Genomic DNA, 27,982 nt, shown 5'->3' with positions numbered 1-27,982 from the left:
TCTGCTTCAGTGGCCAGATGAGCATAGCGCAGTTTCTTCCTCTCATATGCCTCAACTACCGCATCCTCCCATGGCACTGTTAACTCTATCAGTTGAACAATGCGTGCTGATCCAGACCACAAAACAATATCTGGTCGTAGGTTAGTGGTGGCAATCTCAGGTGGAAAAATAAGCCGTTGATCAAGATCAGCCAGCATCTTCCAGTCCCTAGCAGCTTCCAGTTGTCCTGGGCGAGAATTGGTGTTAGCACCTTTTCTTGGTAGTTGCTCGCCTGGGCGGAGGAATATTGTCTTCTGCGTGTAATGTTTTGCTAGAACAGGCGGCAACTTATTGGTCATACTACGCTTGCCTTCCAATGCTAAAGCCAAACATCGCAATACTTGGTCATGGCGCCAAGTAAACCGACCTTGGCTAAGAGCCACCTAACATCCTGTCAAAATGTGCCTTAATGTGGCAGGTGATGAACACAAACAACAAGAGGGATCCTCTCCTACCCAGAGGTTTAGGTTCTGCGGTGATGGGAGAACATCATATGTTGACCTAATAAGGAAACTGATCCTACTCTCTTCCATTGAAGATATAATGAAGAGGAGGACCTGTAACTATATATAATTAAGAGGAAGAGCTGTAACTATATATAAGGAAGAGGTGGAGCTGTAACTATATATAAGGAAGAGGAAGACTGACAGAAACAGAAATGTCTGATAAGTGTGATCTGTGTCTGCTGGGACTGATCATTCTCTCTTCACTTCTCACAGGTAAAGAAATCTGTATTTTCTCTAAAGACATTTAGTGGAATTAATCTGGAAAGAGTTCATTTGAACATGCTCAGTTTATTCTTGCACACATTCACGTTGTGATCTCAGAGTTGTGTATTGATACACACAGATCATACTGTATTATTCCTGATACTGGACATAGTGTCACTCAAACATCTGATGATGAAGCATTATCTTCATATTAAGAGTGTGTCAGTGATTTGAACAGCTCTCTGATAAAGACTAATAGTTTATTCTGGAGAGTGTGTTGTTTTCTTTAAGTGAGGACAAATACTATGATTAAAAACTTCTGCTTTTTTATGCTGGTATATTTAATTTTTTTCATTTATTAATATATATCATAATGATCACTGAGATATACTGTGTTTCAGGCACCAGTGGAGTGAATAAGTTCATCAGTTCTGGTGTAAATGTCTCTCTGTCCTGTAATAAAACTCTTTCTGACTGCAAATCAACTACATGGATCTACTACAACAGATTGAGAGATTCATGGAGAGTTGAACTGATTACTGGAGGGATAAAGAATAAAGACACAGAGAGACATGAGAGACTGAGTCTGGAGTCTGACTGCTCTCTGAACATCAAGAACGTCACAGAAGAAGATTATGGATTATACACCTGCATACAATATGTGAATTACAGACAACAAGGAACTGATGCACGTTTTTCTCTGAATGTTCTTCATGGTAAGTTATGATTATGTGGTCAATTTAAAAATGGCAGATTCTCCCTTTAAACTCAGATGATGATTGAAGAGTCTGTGATTTGTGTCTTGTGTTCAGTTTCAGCGTCATCATCATCATCATCATCATCATCATCATCATCATCATCATCATCATCATCATCATCATCATCATCATCTTCATCTTCATCATCTTCATCCTCACAGACTGAGATCAGTCCAGGCCGCTCTGTGACTCTCTCCTGTCAGTTGTATTCATATACTGGACTCTCCTGTGATGATTTGGTCAGTTCTGAGGGATATGAGCTGTTGTGGGTGAATCAGGCTGGTGTTGATCTGAAGACAGACTCCAGATATCAGATATTATCATCATCATCAGATCATCATCACTGTATCATCACTCTGACTACAACACTCCTGAATGAAGATAACAACAGAGAGTGGAGATGTCAGCTTACTCGCAGAAATCAACTCCAGACCTCAGTCACATACACTGTCAAGTATTCAGGTGAGAAAACACTCTTTTCTGACAGATTTGTGAAAACTTTCACAGATTGGCTCTTCTCTTTCTGATGGCTTCATACGTTTTGGAATTGTAAAATATTAGTGGTCAAAGTCATAAACAGCATAGAAATCCGTATAATTCCCAATATTGACCTCCTGCATGGGTCATATGATATATTGCATAGATCAGACGAGTGTATTAAAGCCTAGTATGACCCATGTAGGAGTTCAGTTTTAGGAATTATAAGGCTTATGTCCCTCATTCAAGCTGAAGGTTTATTTGCAGCAGCTCAACTGTGTTTCACTCTCATATAAACCAGGAATAAATGATACAGTAACATCTCTCTTCTCCACTACTGCCACTGTAAACTGTGATGATGGAACACACACTGCATGTCATGATCAATATGAAAATATGATGTTAATGTCCTAAAGATGATGCGTCTGAACATTCATCTTCATAGATATTCCACATTTCAATGTTTCTGCAAACTTAGATAAAGCATTATATAAATGTATTTTTGGTCAATGATAGTCATTCTCCTCCTGACAGCTTGAGATTGAAGTAAGAAGATAATAGATGACAGACTCGTGCACATATTCATCATTTCTGTGATGTGAAGCTGTAGTATTATGTGATGATGATGTTGTGTATATGTGGCATTATGTGTTGAACTGAACTAACAGACGTGATCCACAGATCCAGCTGATACAGCATCAGAAACTGCTGGATTATTATACAGAGGTACGACACGTTCATTTATACTGACAGCTTTATAACATTAAACTATCAGTCAGTCTGTAAATGCTTCATCAATAACTGTTGATAGTGTAATACCCTTGACTTCAGTCATGTACAGTTTCTCTTCCTCCTCTCATGTTTCCTGCAGTGATTGTGAGTATTGTTGAGATCGCAGTGTTTGCTGCTCCTACTGTGATTCTTCTTCAGATCATCTGTGCAAGAAGAGCTGGTGAGTTTTGAGCCGCACACAATCTGATGATTCACACTCATCTGATCTGAACAATCTGCAATCATGATAAAAACACACACGAGAGGTCAGTCAATGCTTTTATTTTGCAGGGAGGAAGGACTCGAAGCACCCAGAGGAAATAGAGATGCCGACAATATTACAATAAAACACTGATGAGTTAGAGCGAATCTGCGACTATATTTACAATAGCAAAAACTCAGAGGATTGTTCATTGTTTTATTTTCTTCTTCTCAGAAAACTCTGATCACCCTGAAGAAATAGTGACACCATAAAGTTTAGATTAAAATGTTTTTTTTTTAAATATAAAAAGCCTGCAGTTGCGTTTAATATGTCTCCTTTCCTGAGATGTTTGTTCCCCTTCATGAGCTCGTAATGTATCGTAATATAGAATAGTAAGTGTGTAATGATATGATGACGATGGTTCAATTGCGAGTAAAAGGGTTTATTGAGATAGAGCGGTCAAATGACCGGAAGCGTGATGGATTAAATGTCCACAGAGATGAAGCAGAACACAGGGACGCTGAGGACAGCTAGTCTTCTGGAGAAGACTGAAGGTCGATGGTGATGATGATGATCCAGGAAGACGGAGATGAACCCTGGACACGCCCCTACTTGATGACGCACTGGAGTGCCTGAGCTCCTGGACACGCCCCTACTTGATGACGCACTGGAGTGCCTGAGCTCCTGGACACGCCCCTACTTGATGACGCACTGGAGTGCCTGAGCTCCTGGACACGCCCCTACTTGATGACGCACTGGAGTGCCTGAGCTCCTGGACACGCCCCTACTTGATGACGCACTGGAGTGCCTGAGCTCCTGGACACGCCCCTACTTGATGACGCACTGGAGTGCCTGAGCTCCTGGACACGCCCCTACTTGATGACGCACTGGAGTGCCTGAGCTCCTGGACACGCCCCTACTTGATGACGCACTTGAGTGCCTGAGCTCCTGGACACGCCCCTACTTGATGACGCACTGGAGTGCCTGATCTCCTGGACACGCCCCTACTTGATGACGCACTGGAGTGCCTGAGCTCCTAGACACGCCCCTACTTGATGACGCACTGGAGCCCCTGACCTCCTGGACACGCCCCTACTTGATGACGCACTGGAGTGCCTGAGCTCCTGGACACGCCCCTACTTGATGACGCACTGGAGTGCCTGAGCTCCTGGACACTCCCCTACTTGATGACGCACTGGAGTGCCTGAGCTCCTAGACACGCCCCTACTTGATGACGCACTGGAGCCCCTGAGCTCCTGGACACGCCCCTACTTGATGACGCACTGGAGTGCCTGAGCTCCTGGACACGCCCCTACTTGATTACGCACTGGAGCCCCTGAGCTCCTGGACACGCCCCTACTTGATGACGCACTGGAGCCCCTGAGCTCCTGGACACACCCCTACTTGATGACGCACTGGAGCCCCTGAGCTCCTGGACACGCCCCTACTTGATGACGCACTGGAGCCACTGATGCTGGCCCCTCCCCTAACAATATAAATAGAGCACATTAATAATGTCAGTTTGCCACTCAATCGCGAGTTACTTTCAGTATAATTAGTTACTAGCCTACAGTTTGCTAGCTACCTATGCGTTCGTCACGGAAATGCGTAGTACCTGGATGCGGTCACATACAAAACAGATCAGTGTCCTTTTTTACATTTCCGAAAAACAATCACATCAAGAAGAGGTGGATTCATTTTGTGAAGAGACACCTTGATGGAGAGCTGAGGATCACCGCCAAAACCCGCCTCTGTAGTGATCATTTTACATGGGATAGTTTTATAAACTTTCGCCGGAGGCAACTGGGATTCATTGATAATCCACTGTTACTGGTGAATGGGGCCGAACAGGCTATCTCCCGCCTCGGCCTTCATCCTCCCGTCGCGCCGACAGCTGGTGAGTGTAAACTTTCCGCGAGTGGGCGTGGTTTCAGCGCAGCAGCGGACACGCCCCCAGCGTTTGAGAGCAGAGACTACTGCTCATTTTTTCAAGATTTTGATAGCTTATTTTATGTTTATATTCAAATTTGTCTGGCTAATAACACATTTTTCTGTGGTGTGACAAATTCAGAACACATACTTATTTTTGACTTTACAGGGACTTTAACAGATTAATTGTGATAATAGGCCTAATGTTTTAAGTGAAAATTTTCTAGGCAATTTCTTTCATACATGTATTTGAAAGTATATTTAATGAATTTCCACATGCGTCACACGAGTGTGAACGATTTCATTTCTTGTGGTTATTGTCTATGTCTTAACATTCTGACAATTATTTGTATTATGAGTTGAGTGAATGTGTAATTTCTATTTTTCTAGTTTTATGAATGTCTGCTGTAGTTTCTCTTCAGCCAAAGTTATCTGTACTTTTTCTATTCAAAAAGATAAAGTCAAGTGCAAAGAAGGCCATGTGTGAGTGTGTCTTTCCATATCTGTTACACGAGCGAGTGTCTTCTGACTGCAGTTTTATTTCTAGAATTGAACGGGATGCAGGAAACTGCTAAAATAAGGAAGTGAAACTAACAGTAATGCTCTCGTGTGCAAAAGAATATCCTTGTGTTCAGAGTAGATGTGTGTTGAGCCGATCACAATATGCACTTCTCAGACATTTCATTTCATATTCAACAATATTATTGATCTGCCTTAAGGTGGACTATGACGCAATTTTCTTCTAGAAACAAACTTTTTCACAAAACACTGTGAAGCTGCTTTGATAACCCTCATGTGGTGTTCAAAACCCTATAACGCCTGTGGTCTTCCCGGGTCAAAATGACCGGCATATAAAAAATAGCTTATAAATCACTCATTATACCATATTTTCACCCAATCAGGGATTCAATCTTTTTGTCAACATGTTCTCTTTCAAATAGGACTGGTTTTATATTTCTATTTGCATCTGATTAATCGTGGGCCTCATTTATCTATGAGTAGGCATCTCATTTTATTTGTAAAAAAAACATTATTTTTGAATATTTTTGAATAATTTTGGAAATATTAAATTAAATATTTTAAAAAGTTGGTAGTGTTGATCACACTAGTCTACTTTAATGTTTCATCAGGAAGTTTGTTTTGAAAAACTTTTATTTTGTAAAAAATGGCACATAGTCACACTTGTGGTCTTCCCGGGTCAAAATGACCGGCCTATAAAAAATTGCTTATAAATCACTCATTATACCATATTTTCACCCAATCTTGGATTCAATCTTTTTGTCAACTTGTTCTCTTTCAATTAGGACTGGTTTTATATTTAATTTTCAAACGGTTTAATTGTAAGAGTCATTTATCCGAGCTTATGCACTTCAGTTATTGAGTGATTAGATAGATTTAAGCGGGTTAGTTTATTGTTAGATCTCTCTAAGTAGCCTCTGAATATTATTAACTTTATTTCAATAAACCCTTATTCTCAATATTGGTGTGCTTCACGTTTAAAGTCTGTTTAGAGAGAACGGTGCGTCTTAGCGGCCCTAATTTAATAACAAATGATCATTTAGAAGTGAATCAATCAAAACTAACTTTAGCTGGAAAAAAACATTATTCAAGAACCACTATAAAACTAAACCAATCTCTGTTACCTTAAATTATATCTTTATCTCTGTAAAGCTGCTTTGAAACAATCTACATTGTTAAAAGTGCTATATAAATGAGGATGACTTGACTTGACTTGACTTATGAACAGACTAAAATAACCACAAAGTCTTTAAGTGAAATAGAAACTTTAAGTATAGAGAACACCCAGGTGTCAGTGTTCAAAATTGCAACAAATAAAATAAACACATTGATATGCCAAAAGTGAAGCCCTTGAGTTCTCATCAGATCACTGTATCAGGACTCAGACTACAACACTCCTGAATGAAGATAACAACAGAGAGTGGAGATGTCAGCTTACTCACAGAAATCAACTCCAGACCTCAGTCACATACACTGTCAAGAGTTCACGCGACAAAACAGACACAACTTTCAGAGATTCATTTTGACTCTGGCTTCATACATACTGTCATTATGAAATAGTACTGATCTTAGCCATTACATTCATAAAGTGACTTCCGACATGGGCCATAATAGGCTAAAATAGACTGTTGTGTGTGAAAATGAGGACAGTTTTACTCTTTTAGATCATTCTCATTACATCCTCTATTTTCTTAAGCAGCGAATTACCTGTCAGCTTGCAGTAATTATGAGACTGCAGTCAGTTTTACAGAAACAAAGGAGATAATGATTAGGGACGGGAACTGTAAAAAAATATTTTGGGTTCTATTAATGATTATTTTAGTTTAGTTTAATTTTAAGAAAGTAATATTTGGCAAAATTCCATTGCCAAATGATAAGAATTGTTATGATAAATAGATGTGTCTTTACACCGAGGTGTGTGTGGGCTGTGCTCTTAGTGTGACATTACATGATTTCCGTAGTGTTTTCATAGCTGTGATCTCACTGTTGAGGTCTGGAAACATGTTACTGATGAGTGTGAGAACTCACAGTTTGACCACAATAGAGCCGTGATCATCTCTAAACCCAGTTGATTAATTTGAAGACTGTCCTTCTGCTGGTTCTGGCATCGGTCAAGAGAGTTGGCGATCTGTCTTATCTCCTCTTTCAGTGGACGCATGGTTCCTCGAGTTTGGGCCTGATCTCCAGTCATCCTACCACATCTAGACCCCATCCCCTCACACCGTCTACAAGCCCTCTCTCCCACACTTCTACCAGCACTCACACACATCATCAACTCATCCCTCCATACTGGCGTTTTCCCTACAAACCACTGAGAACCACTGTTTTCCTGAAACACTGAGACCTCGCATTGCTTCACCCAAAGGTTCATTACTCGAATCTTCATTCAGCATTGCTCACTAGTGACACCTAGCTACTGTGCAAAGAGTAGCAGACAAACTAATTCATTAATCTGAACCAATGACCTGAGCAGACATATGATGTCCGTATATGATGACCCCCCCCCCCCCCCCCCCTCAATTCTCTTATTTATTTTCTTCTCACTGTTAATGTCTATAACCTTTCATTTGCAATAGTAAAAAGACCTGAGCAGACATTTTTCCATTGGGTATAACATATGTATCGTTCTCTGTCTGAATTGTGCAGAGACAACTGTCACACACACAGTTAATTCATTATTCATAAATGGTTTGGATAGTGACAGTATGAACAACAGAAGTGACAGAAGTGTTGAGTGCAGTGCTTATGGTGGAGGGAGTGTAATAAAGTAAACTGCAACAGAATAGTCTGGGGTGGGAAAGAACTGTTGCTAGTTTTAGTGCAGTGTTGTGCTTATACTGGGGGTATAGAGGAGCAAACCGCAACACTGCAGTTCGGGGAGGGTGAAGGAAGGATTACAATAGACTTTTATTGAGAAACAGAATTTGTTCAAGTGTGTTGGGGTTTAGATGATTCCTCTTCTTGGACAAAACCTCTCCAGCCTTGGAAAATATACTTTCACAAGGAACAGAGGATGCAGGGGAACATAACAAAGCCAGTTTCAGCTGGTATAAATGAGGATACGGATGCTTCTGTTGAGCCCAGGCAGGGGAGGATCTCCTCTTTCTAGCGGCTCAATTACAGGAAAAAAGAAGAGTCGAAAAAAGCAAACAAGGGCGATCCAAAACAAAAAGCAGTCCAGATCCAAAAATCCAAAGCAATCCAAATAATCTTATCTAATTAATATAACAAGACAATAATATAGCTACTATAATTAATAATAACACTATACTATAAGTATTCTAACCTGATATATTGTAATAATATACAGCCCTAACACATGTGACTAGGGATGGCTGACACGAAACTTACGTTCCGAAGCTTTTTGAGATCCCGAAGCGCAGATGTTTCGAAACACTGATCCGAAGTGTGATTCAAAACACCCATGTCACGTGACTACGGCTAAATGAAGCTTCGGAGTGTTTCACAAGTGTTTCGACAAGTGACATGGTCCGCCGAATCAGCTTGATTGGTCGGGGTCGGGAACAGAACAGACCACACAATCACACATCTGTATAAAAGTGAAGTCAAACGTCTTGGCATCTTGACCTCGTGGGTTTTTGTGAGAGGAGTTTGATTTTGAGATAGCGGATTTTTGGTGATATAGTGACATTTATAGTGCGATTTGTTTAGTTATATTTAGGCTTACATTTAAATTTACACACTGACTGATAGAGACAGACAAGGTATACATATATAGTGACACATTAATAGATGCATAGATAGAAATATATATAGACAGATAGATTAATAGATAGATGCATATATAGGCTAGTCAATTCAAGTCATCTTCATTTATATAGCGCTTTTAACAATGTAGATTGTTCCCAGGCCCATCATCAACATCAACACCAGTAGAAACACATGAACTTTTTGATAATCGTATCCGTGAAACCCAGATGATACACAATGCTACAGCTGATGCCAAAGTGGAAGTGAAAAAATACCTCAACGATGCGTTTTTGCCCAGAACTCATGATCCCCTAACTTACTGGAAAGAGAGAGCAGTAATTTTCCTCATTTGTGTCCTAGCTAAAAATATCTTTGCATGCCAGTAACAAGTGTCCCTTGTGAGAGGATGTTTTCAAAGGCTGGAGAAATTATCCAGTCCTTCGACAGCAGTGAGAAATTAATATTTTTGAATAAAAATCAATAAAAAAGTGAGACATTGTGGCTTGATTTCTTTTATTAATATTCATTTTTCATGACCAAAATAACATTCTGCACAGTGAGGAGCCTATAGGTTACAAGCTTCACATACAGGTCCTTCTCAAAAAATTAGCATATTGTGATAAAGTTAATTATTTTCCATAATGTAATGATAAAAATTAAACTTTCATATATTTTAGATTCATTGCACACCAACTGAAATATTTCAGGTCTTTTTTTGTTTTAATACAAGCCACTTTTGAACCAGAAACAGCGGCAGAAGCGCCGTCCCTCAGTGAGAGTTAATAGTGATAAGTGAACTTCTCCATCTGTCCATTCTACACTGAAAGCACTTGCTCTCCTCCTGCAGAATCTGTCGTTCCAGAGCACGTCTTCAGTGTATATGGACAAGCATCACCTGGGGTTTGGAAATATCAAAGACGGCTGATCTGGATAATGACACATTACTATTACATTCCTCTCAATGCACTACAGCTCTACAATCATTCGTGTAATATGCTGTCGAAGCACAACATCTGAAGCATATGGAGTGCTGATGGACACATCTCAGCTCTTCATGCAGGATCTTGGATTATAGCAGATTCTTCTACACTGAATCATGTGCATCAGCTCAACTATACCTCTATGTGTACTGAAGTGTGTGGAGGACGACTCAGTGGCAAATCCTGGAAAGAAAGTGAGAATATATGTGCTATTGGATGACCAGAGTACATGCAAGGTAGATTTTTTCTTAATGTCCAGTTCTCCTGTTGTTTCAGTTTAGTATTTATCTCAAGCTAGGGCTATTTTCGATTCTGTGGTTATTTTAAATTTTTACCTTCTCACAAATTATATGTTTTGACATAATCATCACTTGACTTGCATCACAAAACTAATTTAGAGCCTAATCTCTGACTTTAAATGTATAGTGTTGATTACAACATCACAGTGATTCTACAGTACAAGATGTCCAATAATCCAAAGGATTTCTCTTAAAGTTGTTCTGATAAAAAAAAAATTTCTTACATTTTTAGGTACAGACATAAAGAATTAGTGTATGAATCTCAACAATGGTGACAAACAGAATATTCAATTAGGAAAAGGATATTACTAAGACATTTCAGATCATAATTTATTCATACCGCAATGCATGATGGGAGTCATGAATGACTTCCGATTGGTGGCACCCAGAATGCACTGCAACATGCTTTATAATTGTCACCATTGTTGAGATTCACAGGCTGATTATTGATGTCAGTGTGTCAAAATAAAATCATTTTTCAGAGTGTGATAAGTGTGATCTGTGTCTGCTGGGACTGATCATTCTCTCTTCACTTCTCTCTGTCGGGATTCTCCTCTGACCGTTCTGTCAGTCGTGTCATTGTTCAGTGTGTGTGTGTGTTAGTGTTGTGTTTGAGCACACGGCTCTGTCTCTGTTTGTGTTGGTCAAGTGCTCCTCTTGTCCCGCCTCCTTGTTTCCCGTTACCGCGCTCCCTCGTTAAGTCCTCGTTTGTCATTGAAATTTGTTAGTTTTTTTGTAGTTTTGTATTTCCTACAGGGCAGGGGAAGGGAAGAGGGATATACAATGAAAACAAAGGTTTCTAAGTAGTGTCACACATATAAATGCTTGTTGGCACTCAGAATAGGTCCAGACAGATTTCAGCCTAATAGGGATATCTGCACTGAATCGCCAGTTTCACATGTATTTTGTGTATTTTCAAAATACTAAATACTGTATTTGTATTTAAATAAAATTTTCCACACAGTATTTTATTTTAGTTTTAGTTTGGGACGAGTGTGACTGTGGCACAAGTATGAGGGTGAGGGACTGTTCCTCAGAAACGGCAGTGTTGAGTAGACGTGTGACAGCTTCTGCTACAAAGATCTTCAGCTCATTTGAACACAGTCATTTTCCACTAAACTATTGCCTGTTGTCCTGCAAGCTCATACATTACATCAAGCAGGGCTGACAACTTCTGAGTACAGCTTGGAGTGACTAAACAGATTTGTATTAAGTTTAGTGACAACATGTTACAATGTTTACAGGGTATGCTAATGTTTTTATTATTGCTTGACACAGATTTCACTATTTCAATTCAATTCTGTGATTTGATTCTGATCTTGAATCAATAATAATACCAATATAAATATTAGGTACATTAGATGAATGTTATTTTCTCAAGAAAAATAAAATTCAACTAATGTAAACATACAGAAGGTTCTGTCAGCTGGTATTATTATTAAAGGTTAAAAATAACAACTCAAATATAAATATAATGCCTTTTTATTATTATAACAATGTTATAATATTGTAATGATACAAGTAAAAATATAATAAATATGTAATATTGTCACATATTTAGCAAAATACTCGTCTCTATAGCAAATGTTTCTAGCCAACTAGCGTTCTATGGTCATTAAATGGCTTTCCTGAGGTAAATGTAACGTTACGTGACATATTGTTCTCCAGCTGATATATTGACCTCTTTCCACTGTTGAAAAACACTGATTATCGATATTAAGTATAAGCGATATACATTTTGTCAAAGCAGCAGTAGGGAGTTTTGAGAAAATGTTGACTTAGCCTGAAAATTTGAACAACCACAACTTACAGGTCCAACCCCATTGCTCTCTGCTGCGCTACAGCCCTCCCTCCACAGCTCCTCCCCCACAGCTCCTCCCTCCACAGCTCCTCCCCCACAGCTCCTCCCTCCACAGCTCCTCCCCCACAGCTTCTCCCTCCACAGCTCCTCCCTCCACAGCTCCTCCCTCCACAGCTCCTCCCCCACAGCTCCTCCCTCCACAGCTTCTCCCTCCACATCTCCTCCCTCCACATCTCCTCCCTCCACAGCTCCTCCCTCCACATCTCCTCCCTCCACAGCTCCTCCCTCCACATCTCCTCCCTCCACATCTCCTCCCTCCACAGCTCCTCCCAGCCCTCCCTCCACAGCTCCTCCCTCCACAGCTCCTCCCTCCACAGCTCCTCCCCCACAGCTCCTCCCTCCACAGCTCCTCCCTCCACAGCTCCTCCTCCACAGCTCCTCCCCCACAGCTCTCCCCCACAGCTCCTCCCCCACAGCTCTCCCCCACAGCTCCTCCCTCCACAGCTCCTCCCCCACAGCTCCTCCCCCACAGCTCCTCCCTCCACAGCTCCTCCCTCCACAGCTCCTCCCCCACAGCTCCTCCCTCCACAGCTCCTCCCCCACAGCTCCTCCCTCCACAGTTCCTCCCTCCACAGCTCCTCCCCCACAGCTCCTCCCTCCACAGCTCCTCCCCCACAGCTCCTCCCTCCACAGCTCCTCCCTCCACAGATCCTCCCTCCACAGCTCCTCCCTCCACAGCTCCTCCCCCACAGCTCCTCCCTCCACAGCTCCTCCCCCACAGCTCCTCCCTCCACAGCTCCTCCCTCCACAGCTCCTCCCTTCACAGCTCCTCCCCCACAGCTCCTCCCCCCACAGCTCCTCCCCCACAGCTCCTCCCTCCACAGTTCCTCCCTCCACAGCTCCTCCCTCCACAGCTCCTCCCCCACAGCTCCTCCCTCCACAGTTCCTCCCTCCACAGCTCCTCCCCCACAGCTCCTCCCTCCACAGCTCCTCCCCCACAGCTCCTCCCTCCACAGCTCCTCCCTCCACAGATCCTCCCTCCACAGCTCCTCCCTCCACAGCTCCTCCCCCACAGCTCCTCCCTCCACAGCTCCTCCCCCACAGCTCCTCCCTCCACAGCTCCTCCCTCCACAGCTCCTCCCTCCACAGCTCCTCCCCCACAGCTCCTCCCCCCACAGCTCCTCCCCCACAGCTCCTCCCTCACAGCTCCTCCCCCACAGCTCCTCCCTCCACAGCTCCTCCCCCACAGCTCCTCCCCCACAGCTCCTCCCTCCACAGCTCCTCCCCCACAGCGGAGCCTGCCGTGAATGCACAGGCTAGTAAGCAGGACCACTGATGACGGCGGATTATAAACAGTTATGGAACATTCACTAATAGGGACGAAACATCAACAATATGCTTTACATTGACTATGGCCTGCCCATACTTTGACTACAAACAAGGACCAACCTCAAATCATTATGTATTTTGCAACACGTGTAACTTTATAAGGTTGCACTCTTTCTATAAGTTATAGCTACTAAGATAACGTTAAAGGATTAGTTCACTTTAAAAAAAAAAAAACTTTTGCTGATAAATTACTGACCCCCATGTCATCCAAGATGTCCATGTCTTTCTTTCTTCAGACGAAAAGAAATTAAGGTTTTTGATGAAAACATTCCAGGCTTTTTCTCCATATAATGGACTTCAATAAGACACAAATGTTTCGAGGACCAAATGACAGTTTCAGTGCAGCTTCAAAGGGCTTTAAACGATACCAGACGATGAATAAGTGTCTTATCTAGCGATACGATCGGTCATTTCAAAAATAAATAAAAAACTTTAAGTTTTATAAGCCCAAATGCTCGCCTTGCTCTGTTCTGTGATGCACGTTCGTGATCCTGTTCGAACTCGTTCATCCAAATGAACAAATCTTTTTTCGAGTCATTCGTTCGTTGAATGAACGAAATGACTCGAAAAAAGATTCGTTCATTTGGATGAATGAGTTTGAACAGGAGAGTCACGAACGACGGTACACGCTCGTTTGTGCAAGAGAGGGGTGATCAGCGCGTACACGAGCGTGATTGACACTGCTAAGACATTCCTCCTGGCTCTGATTTCTTGTTTCTGACCGGGAGCGGTGTATTTCTGCAAATGGCAGTAGGACCAGAGGAGCTTGATTTTTTTCACAGATTATCTGTCTCATATTCTACTTTCAGGACATAATGACAGTTTTTTTACAAATATTTGTTCACAAAAGCTACCTACTGGAGCTTTAAGTTGTGCTGTATCTTTCAACACACCTATTGTTCATTAGTGTTTTTACTATTTACTAGTACTAAAGAGTAAGAGATGATCGGTTCACTGAGGTGCTATCGATCTGTCACGTCAAAACCATATTTATTATTTGAATTTCGTGATAAAATGTACAGAATCTGAGAGCTGAGAATGTGTTTGATATCAACAGTAACTGATCTATCTTGTCTGTCGGTGTCAGTGTCCTCTTTGCTTCGTGATTTATCTCTGCGTGAGAAAATGGATATGTGTCGTGAGAGTGTGTGTAAAGTGTCGATTGTGAGTCTCAGCCTTGGCAGCCCTGCATGAAGTAAAATTAATGTCCATAACACACCACTGAGGACTTTGTTCTGCATGATATTTGCATTGACCAGCAGGTGTCGCTGTGTGCATTCGAAACCTCGAGAAATCAACCATTGATAAACACATCAGGCTGGAAAGCTTTAAAGCTTCATGAAGCTTCATCTCATCATCACTACCTTCAGGTTCACTTAGCTCAACACTTATATGGTATATTAGCAATAATGATTATTTTCATCCTTCATTCTTGGTTTTAGTGGCGTGTCTCTTAAGGCTTGACAGTTAAACGGCCTCTGTTATGATTGGCTAATGTCAATTCATGTGTTGAAAACATTCATATATAATCATCATTTACAGACAAAGCATTATGAAGTTGTTCACTTGCAGTTTGTGATGTAGCTGCTGTCAGATCCAGTACAGTAGTGCTTCATGTCTCAACTAAAGTTTCTTCACAAACCGTGCATTACATAATGCCTCGTTTACAAAACAATCTGCAGTGAAATGTTTAGATCAAACACTGTACATCGTGTTTCACTGTGCAACAATGTTCTTAAACTGCAATTACTTTGGGTAACACTTTATTTTACATGAACGACTTGTAACATGTATTTACTGTGGTAAATCACTTGCAACATTTTTTGAAGAATGTTCAAAACATGTAAAAAAAAAAGATGAGTTTTGTTTTCTTGCCACTGTCACATTCGGCTCGCTCAGTTAATTAATATTCTGAAAATACTGTCAATCAAACTGTACTTGACCTTTTTGTATGAGAACACAGAATAATTGAGTTGAATTGAGCTGGATAATGACACTTTTGTCTTCAATAGAGGTGAAGTTTACAGAACATCTTCAGTTTGCTGTATACAGTGACACTTCACATGAGAGTATCCGCTCCCTTTCAGTCTGTAATTTCAAAATGTCACAATTTCAGCAAGGGGGCTGCCAGAGATTTTGGGCCCCATGACAAACAAATCAAACTGGGCCCTCTCTGCGCAGCTGTTATCACCTTTACATAACTCTAATCAAAGGCTTGCAACTGTCTTGCTTCTTATAGTTCTTTTTTGTAAATGAGAGAAAAACACACATGGTATGCAATACAGCGCATTAGAAGATTTGCTGTAAGTTACCCAGTCTCTCTTCACCTTTTTCCTCCCATTGGCTGCCTTGCTGTACAATAGGTATTCTGGGAATGGTTTTCCCTCAGAATCCTGTGGCAGTAGTACATCATCATCATCTCTGGTGGACAGTGCCCTCACAAAAGCCTCCCTGTCCCTGTCAGTCAAATCCACTGGCAACAAACATCCAGCTCATGACTTCTGCCTTCTTCTTAGATGCTTATATTTAGCATATTTATATAGCACATTTCATACACAATGGTAATTCAAAGTGCTTTACATAGAAGAAATTAAAATAATCAAAAGAAATCAGAATAATTAAAACAGTTTAGTTCATGCATTCATGACCTCGAGACTAGATTACTGTAATGCTTTATTAGCTGGCTGTCCTACATCCTCAATCAACAAGCTACAGTTAGTGCAAAATGCAGCTGCTAGAGTTCTTACTAGATCAAGAAAATATGATCATATAACACCTATTTTATCATCTCTACACTGGTTACCTATTAAGTTCCGTATAAATTACAAAGTATTCCTACTGACCTATAAAGCCCTAAATGGTTTAGCTCCTGTGTATTTAACAGACCTTCTATCGCCATACAATCCATCGCGCTCTTTAAGATCACTAAATTCGAGGCTTCTGGTCATTCCGAGGATATCTAAGTCCACTAAAGGAGGGAGGGCGTTCTCGCATTTAGCTCCTAAACTCTGGAATAGCCTTCCTGATATTGTACGAGACTCAGACTCGCTGTCCCAGTTTAAAACTAGATTAAAGACGCATCTCTTTAACCAAGCATTCACTTAATGCTTAACCTTTGATACTGCTGAATCAGTTCGAATGCATTAACATTATGAACATCAGCTATGCTAATTATTTCCCATCTGCCTTTCTGCTGTTATCTCGGGACGCTAGTCCCGAGGTAAATAGCGTTCGTCAGCTCCAGTTTGTATCCAGCCTCTCACGGAGACTTCAGATGCCCCAACGCCTGTGAAGAGACGACTCGACGCCTGTGAAGAGACGACTCGACGCCTGTGAAGAGACGACTCAAAGCCGGCGATATGTTATGCCATAAATTAATACTTGATTAACTAACTGTATTTTTCTATGTACATTTCCGAAATGCAATTTCTGTAAAGCTGCTTTGAGACAATGTGTATTGTGAAAAGCGCTATACAAATAAATTTGAATTGAATTGAATTGAATTTAGAATAAAAGATAAAATACAGAAATAATCAAATGAAATCAGAATAATTAAAACATAAAATAAAATACAGTGCAAACAGTCGGACGAACAGTGGCACAGTGCTCATTCAGTAAATGCACAGCTAAACAGAAGTGTTTTGAGTCTGGATTTGAATGTGACTACTGTAGGAGCACATCTGATCTCTTCTGGAAGCCGTTCCAGCTGCGGCTGGCATAGTAGCTAAAAGCAGACTCGCCATGCTTAGAGTGAACCCTTGGTATTTCTAGCCGATGTGATCCTAATGATCTGAGTGATCTGTTGGGTTTATATTCACTGAGCATATCTGCAATGTATTGAGGTCCTAGGCCATTGAATGATTTATATACCAATAATAATACTTTAAAATCTAACCTAAATGTAACTGGCAGCCAGTGTAAAGACCTGAGGACTGGTGTGATGTGTTCATATTTTCTGGTTCTGCTCAGAATCCTAGCAGCAGCGTTCTGTATGAGCTGCAACTGTCTTATGGTCTTTTTGGGAAGGCCAGTGAGAAGTCCATTACAATAATCCACCCTACTGGTGATGAAAGCATGCACAAGTTTTTCTAAGTCTTGACTGGAAACAAAGCATCTAACTCTTGCAATATTTTTCAGGTGATAATATGCTGATTTGGTTATTGCTTTGACATGACTACTGAAACTAAGGTCTGACTCTAGAGACACACCAAGATTCCTGACTTGATTTTTAGTTGTTTGACCCCTAGACTGAAGGTATGCGTTCACCTTGAGAACTTCATCTTTGTTTCCAAACGCAATGACTTCAGTTTTGTCTTTGTTTAACTGAAGAAAGTTTTGGCACATCCAATTGTTTACTTCATCAATGCATTAATAATAATAATAAATTGAATTTGTATAGCGCTTTTCTCGAACTCAAAGTCGCTTTACAGGGCAGGTGAATAAGCAAGAGAAAAAAAAAAAAAAAACATATAGGGATGGGAGGGGCGTGGGGCTACGGATAGGCAGAGGTGAAGAGATGGGTCTTGAGGCGGGACTGGAAGATGGTGAGGGACTCAGAGGTGCGGATCTCATGGGGGAGGGAGTTCCAGAGCCTGGGAGCTGCCCTGGAAAAGGCTCTGTCCCCAAAACTGCGGAGCTTGGACTTGTGGATGCAGAGGAGACCGGCTGAGGTGGATCTGAGGGACCGTGAGGGTTGATAGGGGGAGAGGAGGTCAGTGAGGTATGAGGCATTGGCAAAGGGAGTCAATGGGGCTGTAATCGTTAGGCGATAGGGATAAGTAGAGCTGTGTATCGTCTGCATAGCTGTGGTAAGCGATTTGGTTCTTTCTCATTATTTGGCTCATTGGGAGCATGTACAGGTTGAATAGGAGTGGCGCAAGAATTGAGCCTTGCGGGACTCCGCATGTCATGGATGTCCACTCAGACTTATGGTCTCCTATACTCACATAATAACCTCTGCCTCCTAAGTATGACCTGAACCATTTTAGGACTATCCCAGAAAGCCCGACCCAGTTTTCCAGCCTGTCAAGAAGTATTTTGTGATCGACAGTGTCAAATGCAGCACTGAGGTCGAGTAGTACCAGCACTGATAATTTGCCTGTATCAGTATTTAAGCGAATATCATTTATTATTTTTATGACCGCGGTCTCTGTACTGTGGTGCGGTCGGAAACCAGATTGAAAATGGTCAAAGTATCCATTCGAGCTTAAGAATTTGTTCAGCTGATTGAACACAACTTTTTCAATGATCTTGCCTATGAAAGGAAGATTTGACATCGGTCTATAGTTGTTTAATATGGTCTTATCCTGATTGCTCTTTTTCAGGAGGGGCTTGACAACTGCAGTTTTCAGGGAGGTCGGAAAACTCCCAGAGAGAAGTGAGGCATTTACCACTTCTAGGAGATCTGCTTCTAAGCTGTGTAACACATGTTTGAAAAAAGATGTGGGAAGTGCGTCAAGGGCGCAGGTTGATGTTTTTAGGTGCTCTACGGTTTCTTCCAAAATTTTGCCATCAATTTCTTTGAAATCAGACATAGTGGCTACTTTCTCAGGCTGTTGTCTGATCTGCCTGACACCAGCGCAACTCAAGGATGAGCTGATCACCTTTCTGATATTATTGATTTTCTCAGAGAAGAAAGAAGCAAACTCACTGCACTTTCTCACTGAGAGCATTTCACTGGGAATCTGGCTTGGGGGGTTTGTCAGTCTCTCTACAGTAGCTATGCCGCCCATTGATCGAATGCGAGACTCCGGTTCCTTTTACTGATTTTTATTAACACCGTAGAACTAAAAGTTCAGATAAACAAACAAAAGACAACATAAAACATTGCAATCATTGCATGGATCACATGGCTTCGCACTGAAGCTAAAGAATACAGAAAAATACTGACCACTTTAGCCTGCTTCTCAACCAACGGCAGAGTCATTCCCCAGAAGCAATCTTCACAGTCAAAATACGATTCTCCAACTTGCACACAATTATAGCAAAACACCATGCAAAAATGAAGTAACAATAAATAAATAACTAGAAGATAACATCACCGACACATGTGCACGTTTACCTCTTGTCTGTAGCTCACTGCGCAACAGATCTTCCTTCCGGTTTTACTCATGTCAAAATAAAAGTACGTATTTTAAAATAAATACAGAAAAAACACGGCTGCATTTACACTCCCACCATCACACATTGTGTGATTCACATTGCAACATTGTTAACAGAATCTTGTAAAACATTTATGTAAACACACATATCCTTTCAGTATAAACAAAACAATGATATTGAAGAACTAACCTACTTACTCAGCCTCAAGCAATAATACTGTTTTGTGTATTGACCTTTCTAAGTAAAGTGGCTTATTTGAGCGTGTGCCCTTACTGTCTAGTGTTGTGTCACTAAGTAACAGCTTGAGTTTTCTGACTCTTCCGTCAACTCCTTGGAAGACTTCAACTACCTTCGCCATCTTCCACTGATTTCTTGGTGAGCCATCATCTTGCAACAGGACAATGTCATTCACTTTAGCATTTCTCCTTTCCTTGTTCCATTTGCTCCTCTGCTGCAGATTCAGCAAATACTCCTTTCTCCACCTGGTCCAAAATTCATTGGACAAGAATCAAGAATCAAGAAGAATCAAGAATTTTTATTGCCAAGTAGTGTTGTGCACATACAAGGAATTTGCTTTGGTAATAAGGTGTTACCGAGGCTGCTATATTCAGCGCCAACTTGAGAAAAACAAAAAAACAGCATGACATGAGGAGAGGTGAGGAGAAAAAAAAGGCGACCCCCAGACTATGCTCCTGTAAGGAGAACAGTCTGGGAACAGGAAAAAACACCTCAGCAACATTAGCACATAAACAGTACACTCTACAAACAAGACATTGCAACATGGTGGGGAGTGGGGGATGGAGGTAGTCCAGCCCAGGCAAGCAGCATCCGGTCCTGCAGCCATTATGGCGCTGGTCACAGACCCGCCTGTCAGACTGGGGGTACGAAGCGGCGAAGGCGTGGGATGGGGTGTGGGTTAGGTGCATATCTGTGTATGTGTAAGTTCATGTGTGTGTAGGCCTGGAGAGAGTCGCTAAGCCAGCACCATAATCTAGGAGCCTCAGTCCGCAGGATTGTCATAGCGATACACAGCAAGTTGCCATGGAGACAACCTTGATCATGTCCCAGGCAGAGTCAACAATCAGCAGGTGTCTGAGGAGTCGGGGAAGGAATGCAAGAGCGGCTCACTGCAGTGCTCTTCCGGGAGAGTTGTTGTTCCAACAGCGGCCTTGGCCAAGGCCAGTGCTGGTAGGGGGGTGCCGAAACAGATAAGATTGGGATTGTTTGGTCTTCGGGCGAGTAGCCGCATTCAATTTATGCAGGCTATTCTCCTGGTCCGTTTTGGTCTCTGAAACGATCCATTTGCCTTTGCAAAGCTGTGAGCTTCTCCATGATGTTATCCATATTGTGGTTCATAGACCCAGTCTGAGTGCAGACAGCTCTGCCCACCGCCTCAATCATCACGGGCAGCCTTGCGGGGCTTTTGACAGCTGTCACCGTCTCCTTAGTTCCTCGGTAAACCAGGGCAATGCCTAATCCAATCAGCAGAAGACCTGTTATCATGGTGCCGAATAGGTAGATATCTTCAACGTCCTCCACGGAAAGAGCCGCCAGACACACGACCCGCCACTTCTCCCACGCGTCCATCGTGTAGCCAGCTGCGAACGTCCCGGCAGGGCAGTCAGGTTCCCCCGAACCCAAGCTTCTCGTCGAGAAGATGGTGTCAATTGCGTTGAGAGACCAGTTGATCAAATCCATAATTTCTTGGTTTTGGAGAGCAGTGTAGCGAGGGTCTCTCAAAGTACAAGACAGTAGACGTGACGAGAGAAGCAAAGCAGGAGAGGCGAGGGGAGGGAGAGGGAGAGAAAATGCGACCGCCTTCGTTGAGAGCCAAGAGGGAAATGCCTCTGTACTGTACTCTCTTCCATCTTTTCCGAAGATAGAGATCTTCCCTTACAAACTCGCCTGGTGGTGGTGCGATTATTGACGATTTCATTGTCAATATGTGGTTTGGAGTTAGGGGTTCAGGTCCTAATGGATCATTGAGATGTTCTGTGGTCAATGGTCGACAATTCACTATAGCCATCACTTCGTACAGGAATGTTCTTAATGAAGTGCTGTCTAATCTTCCAGCAGACTGGTCTAGGATAGATGTGAGGACACTTCTCACGGTCCGAATCTGCCTCTCCCAGACGCCGCCCATGTGACTGGAAGCAGGTGGATTCATGACAAAGTTGCATCCTAGCTCTTTCACACGTTCTCGCTCCATCCCTTTCATTAATTCTTGGAATTCATTGCGTGCTCCCACAAAATTTGTGCCTTGATCACTTTGAAGCTGGCTTACATTGCCTCTTATGGCAATAAAACAGCGCAACGCATTCAGGAAGGCATCAGTGGAAAGGTCATCCAGTACCTCAATGTGGATGGCACGTGAACACATGCAGGTGAATAGAAGCCCATATCTCTTCAGGTCTTTTCTTCCATCTTTAACATAAAATGGTCCGAAGCAGTCCATACCACTATAGGTAAATAGCTTCCGTCCTCTCTGGTGGAAGGTCGGCCATTTTTTGTTCTTGATTACACTTTCTGAGCTTCCTGCATTTGATGCACTTGAAAATGAGTGATGACACTTCACTACTACACCCCAAGATCCAAATCCCACTGGAGCGCAGTTCATTGATGGTCATTCCACGACCCTGATGCTTCACCTTCTCATGATAGTGCTTTATCAACAATCGAGACACATGATGTCCTTTGGGGAGGATAGCTGGGTGTTTGACATGAGGGTGGAGTGTTGCTTGTGTCAATCTACCTCCCACCCTCAGGATATCTTGGCTGTCCATGAAAGGGTTCAATTTGTGCAGTTCGGTTGACTTGCTCTTTGTACCTCTTTCTTTTGTTTAAGAGCCTTGATGTCACCCCTGAATGCTTCTTCTTGAACTGCATGGATTATGAATTGTTCAGCATCCAGTCTTTCTTCAAGTGTCGTAACTTCATTGGATCTTGTTTTAAGACCTTTCACCTCCTTTGCAAGGCGCTTAAGTCTTGCTACTGCTCTTACGCTTCTCTTCCAATCTGAAAACTTCTGAAGTCGGTCTGTTAGGGACCTTTCCTCATTTGCTTTCGTTGTGTGAACTTGTGCTCTTTTGACTTCTGGGTCGTCCTCATGGAGTTCTTTCAGCTTAATTTCTTCTTCCTTAGGAAAGTCCTTTTGCCACAAGAAACTAGGTCCCGTGAACCAGTTAGACTCTACAAGCTCCTTTGCCATGAGTCCACGAGAGGCATGGTCAGCCGGGTTATTTTCTGAGGCAACATATTGCCACTGACTTGGTTTCGTGCTCGATTTGATCTGCTGGATCCGATTGGCTACGAATACATGAAATCGCCTTTCATCATTGTTAATGTAACCAAGGACGACCTTGGAATCGGTCCAAAAGTATTCCTGTAGATCTTTGATCTCCATTTCTCTCTTTAGCAGATCACTTGTCCTTGCGGCCACGACCGCAGCTGAGAGTTCCAGCCTTGGGATTGTTGTTACCTTAGTAGGTGCAACCCTTGCCTTCCCCATAACAAGGGCACAATGGACTTCTCCAGACTTCGAAACAACCCTAAGATAAGAACACATTCCATAACCAGAAACACTGGCATCGGAAAAATGGTGAAGTTCACACTGCTGAACATCCTTGGCTGCCAATGGTATGTAGTGCCGTGGTATCTCTACCGAAGAAAGATTATGAAGGTCTAGGAGCCATGCTTCCCAACGCGGCCTGAGGTCGTCAGGAAGTGGCTCATCCCATCCTACCTTGTCTTGGCACATCCTTTGTAGAATCTGTTTACCTTTCAAAATGATAGGTGCCACAAATCCAAGAGGATCAAAAATTGAGGCCACTGTAGACAGTATTCCTCTTCTGGTAAAAGGATGCTCTTTTACCCTCACTCTGAACTGGAACTTATCTGAGCTAATGCACCATTGGACCCCTAGAGCCCGTTCCATCTTGTGCTCACCCAAGGCCATGTCCAGGTCAGCTGCAACTTCGGCAAGTTCTTGCTTTGGGATTGTGGCAAGAACCTTCTTGTCAGGGACGTGCACAGGGGGGTTGCTCAGGTTGCCCGGGCAACTGCCCATATGCCCTTCTCGACTCAAGTTGCCCTTCCGAGAAAAAAAAAAATCGTACAATGGCTGCAGAATTTCACATAGGCCTAGATACATTTTTTATTTTATTTTTTTTAAATCGCAAAGCCTCATTCACTTCCATTCGTGCACCGAACTTGAAAGTCAGTAAGGGAAGGGCAAACTGTTTACGTGGCTGCAGCGCTGCACGCGACCGGTGCGTAAGACCCCACATATTACTTAAGGCCCCGCCTCCATCTCGTGTCATAGCGTGTCAATTAATGTGTACAACATCCATGACAAAATGAAGCGAAACTATCCTTCTGGTCACGAAAAGAGAAAGAAGAAAAAACCCATGAGAGTGAATTGCGGGAACAACAATCAGGTAAACTTGTGTTCTCTCCTCTCTAAGTTTCATGTCAGCAAAGTTTGATGTTTTTCGGTCTTGCTAACCTAGCTGGGCAGGCAGTGCATCTCTTGCATCACTTTGTGCCTGACAAAAGTGAGAGTAAAATAAAAAAAAATATTACGTTTGTTTTTGATAAACGACAAAGTGCAACGGTGTTTGTTTACTGCAGCTCGGAAAACATAACCGCGTCGCGTGTGTTATCGTGCTTTCATATGCGCGTGCACGAAATGAAACTCGCATTTTTCAAGCAGAAATATGTGGAGACCAGACATACTGTACAATACATGCACGTGAATGATGGCACTCCCAATCAAAGTCACATTTATAAAACAAGAAACTGATTATCTAGTCTCAGTGTAGTTAAAAACTCTAAACAACTGCACTAATTATGCAAGATAGAAAGCAATGTATTGACAATTTGACATTGATTGACTATTGATTTATAGGCTATATTGAATTTAAAATGTTGATTAGCTGGACATACTGGTCAATATAGATGTACATCCCTCGGTAAATAATAACCATAAATCAAGAATTGCTTCAACATGCATAATAATAAATAAATAAAAATCATACTGATGCCGAAAATACCCAGGCTGTAGAGAGAACCAAAGTTAATCCCAAAAGCCAAAGCTCAGGGTTATAATTTATTATTTTCTTCTTATTTATGTTTACGTTAATATTCACTTGTTATGTTAACATTCTATAGAAAATACTCTATTCAATAAATATTGTTTGTTTGAACCTCATTCTGTTCTATATTGTTGTACTTATTCTTTGACTGTTTTGTTTAAAGGAGGGAGGATTGTATTGGGAGCACTGAAGTGTCAGGTGTGATTGTGTGGCAATGGCAAATGGTTTACATAGCTCACGGCGTCACAGGTCAGGTAGAGGGCCCCTTTTGCTTAGGGTCCCGGGGGGAGTTCAGGATCGGCCCTGGGTTTACCAGTCGATTCTGTTCCCTACCGGAATTCCTGTTCCCTTTACGCAATCATACCTCAAATCATGCGTAGTTGCCCGTAGCCTACCATCAGAACTGAATACGAGCAAGAAGCACAACTGAATGTACAGGAAGCCCTTTTTTCAGGTCAGAGCAACTGCCCCTCATAATTCCTGTGCACGTCCCTGCTTCTTGTTGTTGGTAATGAATTTGTGTAAGCGGAGTTTACCGGTGTTGCAGAGGTCTCTTGCCTCTCTAACAAGCTCAATAACTTCTTCTTCACTGTCCAAACTTGTTAATCCATCGTCAACATAAAAGTTGCGCTGTATAAACCTCACTGTAGCTTCACTAAACTTGCCTTCTCCTTCTGCAGCCAGGTGTTTGAGCCCAAAGTTTGCGCATCCAGGTGACGATGCAGCGCCAAACAAGTGCACCCTCATGCGGAACACTGACGGTGGAGCTTCCATATTCCCACCACAGAAATCTGAGGTAGTCTTGGTCCCTTGGTGCAACATGAAATTGATGGAACATCCGCTCTACATCACACATGATGGCTACTTGTCCCTTGTGGAAACGGCACAAGACCCCTACAAGGGTATTTGTAAGATCTGGCCCGGTGAGTAGATGCTCATTCAGTGATGTATTCTGAAACTTAGCTGAGCAATAAAATACCACGCGAATCTTTCCTGGCTTTTGGGGGTGGTAGACCCCATGATGAGGGATATACCAAGTGATCTGATTGGTTACCTCTGGCTCTGGAACCTTTTCAGCATCACCTCTGGCTATTAGGTCTTCCATAAAGGCCACATAATCCTTGTGATATTGATTATCTTTCTTGAGACGTTTTCCCAGACATCTGAGTCTATGTTCTGCACACACTTTATTATTTGGCAGAACTGGCCTCTCTTCCTTGAAAGGCAATGGCATTTCGTAATGTCCATTTGCCTTTTGCTTGATTCCTTCTTTCAGCGTCACCAAGAACTTAATATCTTCTTGTGACATTAGAACTTCTTCACTGAACTTCTCAGTAAAGTCTGACTCAAAGACCTTGAGTATATCTGCTGGAGTGATCATCTCCTTGACTTGAGTTCTATAAACAAAATGGACCTCAGACTTGAGTTCAGTGGAGGGCTTGGTAGCTGGCTGAACTTTCTTTATGATGATACGGTGGCTCACACCGATTTCATCCTCAAGATCATAATCAACTTCAGTGTTGCTGTAGCCGACAATGCTCCAACCCAACACAGACCTTTGGGCATATGGCTGATTTTCATTGCCCATGATGACATCTCTGGGAAGTAAGGCTTGTGGACAGTTGTAGCCGATCAACAATCCTACTTCACAGTCGAGCTCAGGAGACATTTCATCTGCCAAATGTTCTAAGTGAGGCCAGGACCTTGCAGTTGTGCTTGTGGGTATATGCGATCTGTTTGCTGGTATGTAATCTCTGGTATAGGTTGTTGGGAGTTTGATTTTAATGTCAGAGCTGATGCCTCTTACCTGTAGTCCTTGCACCTTTTGGCTATTAACCACTTTTGTTTTTGATGTTATCGTGGACACTTTGAGTTTTACTGGCTCTTTCTTGGCATCCAATGTTACAGCTGCATCCTTCAGGATGAAGGTTGTGTCACTCTGACTATCAAGTAAAGCATACACTAAAACTTCCTTGTCTGGTTCAGTTGTCGTAGAGACATAGACTGGAACAATAGATGAAGTATGGGTGCTGCTCTTCTCTTGAACAACTCGGTTAGAGGTAGCTTGCTGTATTTCAATTGATTCAGACTGTTGATTCTCGTCTCCTTGTTCTTGGTTTTTCTTCCCACGATCTTGATGTAGGCAAGTAGGGTGGCATTTTCCACATAAGTCACACACACTCCTAGATGTACAAGCTCTGGAGTTATGGCCAATCCTAAGGCAGCCAAAACATAATTTCTCCAGTTGTACAAACTTAACTCTTTCTTCAACTGGTTTTTCCCTAAGCTTGAAACACCTATGGAGAGTATGGCCTTTCTTCTGGCAAAACATGTATGTGATGCTTGTTTTCTCACTTGTATTAGTGGTGAAAGTCTTAGCACTTAAGTTTTGATTTCGTTGATACTTGAACTGTTCTCGTTCTGTTGGCCTTGATCTTTCTTGGTCAGTTGGCTTCACTGCATATAATGATGTAATGGGGTTGCATGCAATTCGAGCCTCCATGTTGAGGAATCTCACGAAGTATCTGAAGTCAGGGAACATTTTGTGTCCATCTTGATAAATCGTGGCTTCTCTGTTCCAGCGTGAGCTCAACCAATCCGGGAGCTTGACAGTAATCCTTTGGTTTTCCAAACAGTCGTTGAGAGTTTGTAGACCTTGAACATATGGCATCGCTGCTTCCACACTGCTCAGGAAATCAACAAACTCACGAAGATTTTCGCTGTCCTTGGGGCCAATTTTATGCCATGCATGTATCTTGTCACGATATGACTTGGCAACTATGAATGGATTACCAAATCTGTCTTCAAGTATGTCCCAGGCAGCACGATAAGCTGTTTCTGTTCCTACAAGGAAATGGCCTTCAATAGCTCTCTTGGCTGAGCCACCAACATACCTGCCCAGAAAGAAGAGCTTTTCTTGAGTTAGCAGGTTCTTACGATCAATCAGAGTAACAAAGGAAAGCTTCCAATCATTGTACTTGAGAGGATCTCCTTTGAAAACTTCAGGTTCTGGAATCGGAACTCGATTAGCTGTGATTGCTTCAGCTAGAGTTCTTACAAGGTCATTGGAAGCTTCATGAGAGGTTAAAAATGCTTGAGTGGTTGGGGCTTGTTGCATAAGTGGAAGTGCAGTTGGGGTGATGACTTGACTTATAGGGACTTGAGAAAATGTCGTTGGCTGTGGAACAGAACATGAGTTGTA

The 27,982-nt window shown here is 42.3% G+C and overlaps 1 protein-coding gene across 1 annotated transcript in view; it reads left to right on the top strand.

Annotated features, from left to right (window-relative positions):
• The first annotated feature begins 577 nt into the window (after positions 1-577).
• LOC143714490 (uncharacterized) overlaps positions 578-27,982 on the top strand; it is a 98,910-nt gene continuing 71,505 nt past the window's right edge. The window contains exons 1-3 of the mRNA XM_077205715.1: positions 578-758; positions 1,151-1,465; positions 1,649-1,969. Of these exons, the coding sequence (XP_077061830.1) occupies positions 698-758; positions 1,151-1,465; positions 1,649-1,969 (697 nt within the window). The 5' untranslated portion in view covers positions 578-697. The remainder of the gene's footprint in view (positions 759-1,150; positions 1,466-1,648; positions 1,970-27,982) is intronic.

Source organism: Siphateles boraxobius, unplaced genomic scaffold (assembly GCF_051911475.1).
Source record: "Siphateles boraxobius isolate OS27281-9 unplaced genomic scaffold, OSU_SipBor_1 54, whole genome shotgun sequence".
Classification (NCBI taxonomy): Eukaryota; Metazoa; Chordata; class Actinopteri; order Cypriniformes; family Leuciscidae; genus Siphateles; species Siphateles boraxobius.
Note: the sequence above shows the minus strand (reverse complement) of the source record. Positions and strands in the feature narration are given on the sequence as shown.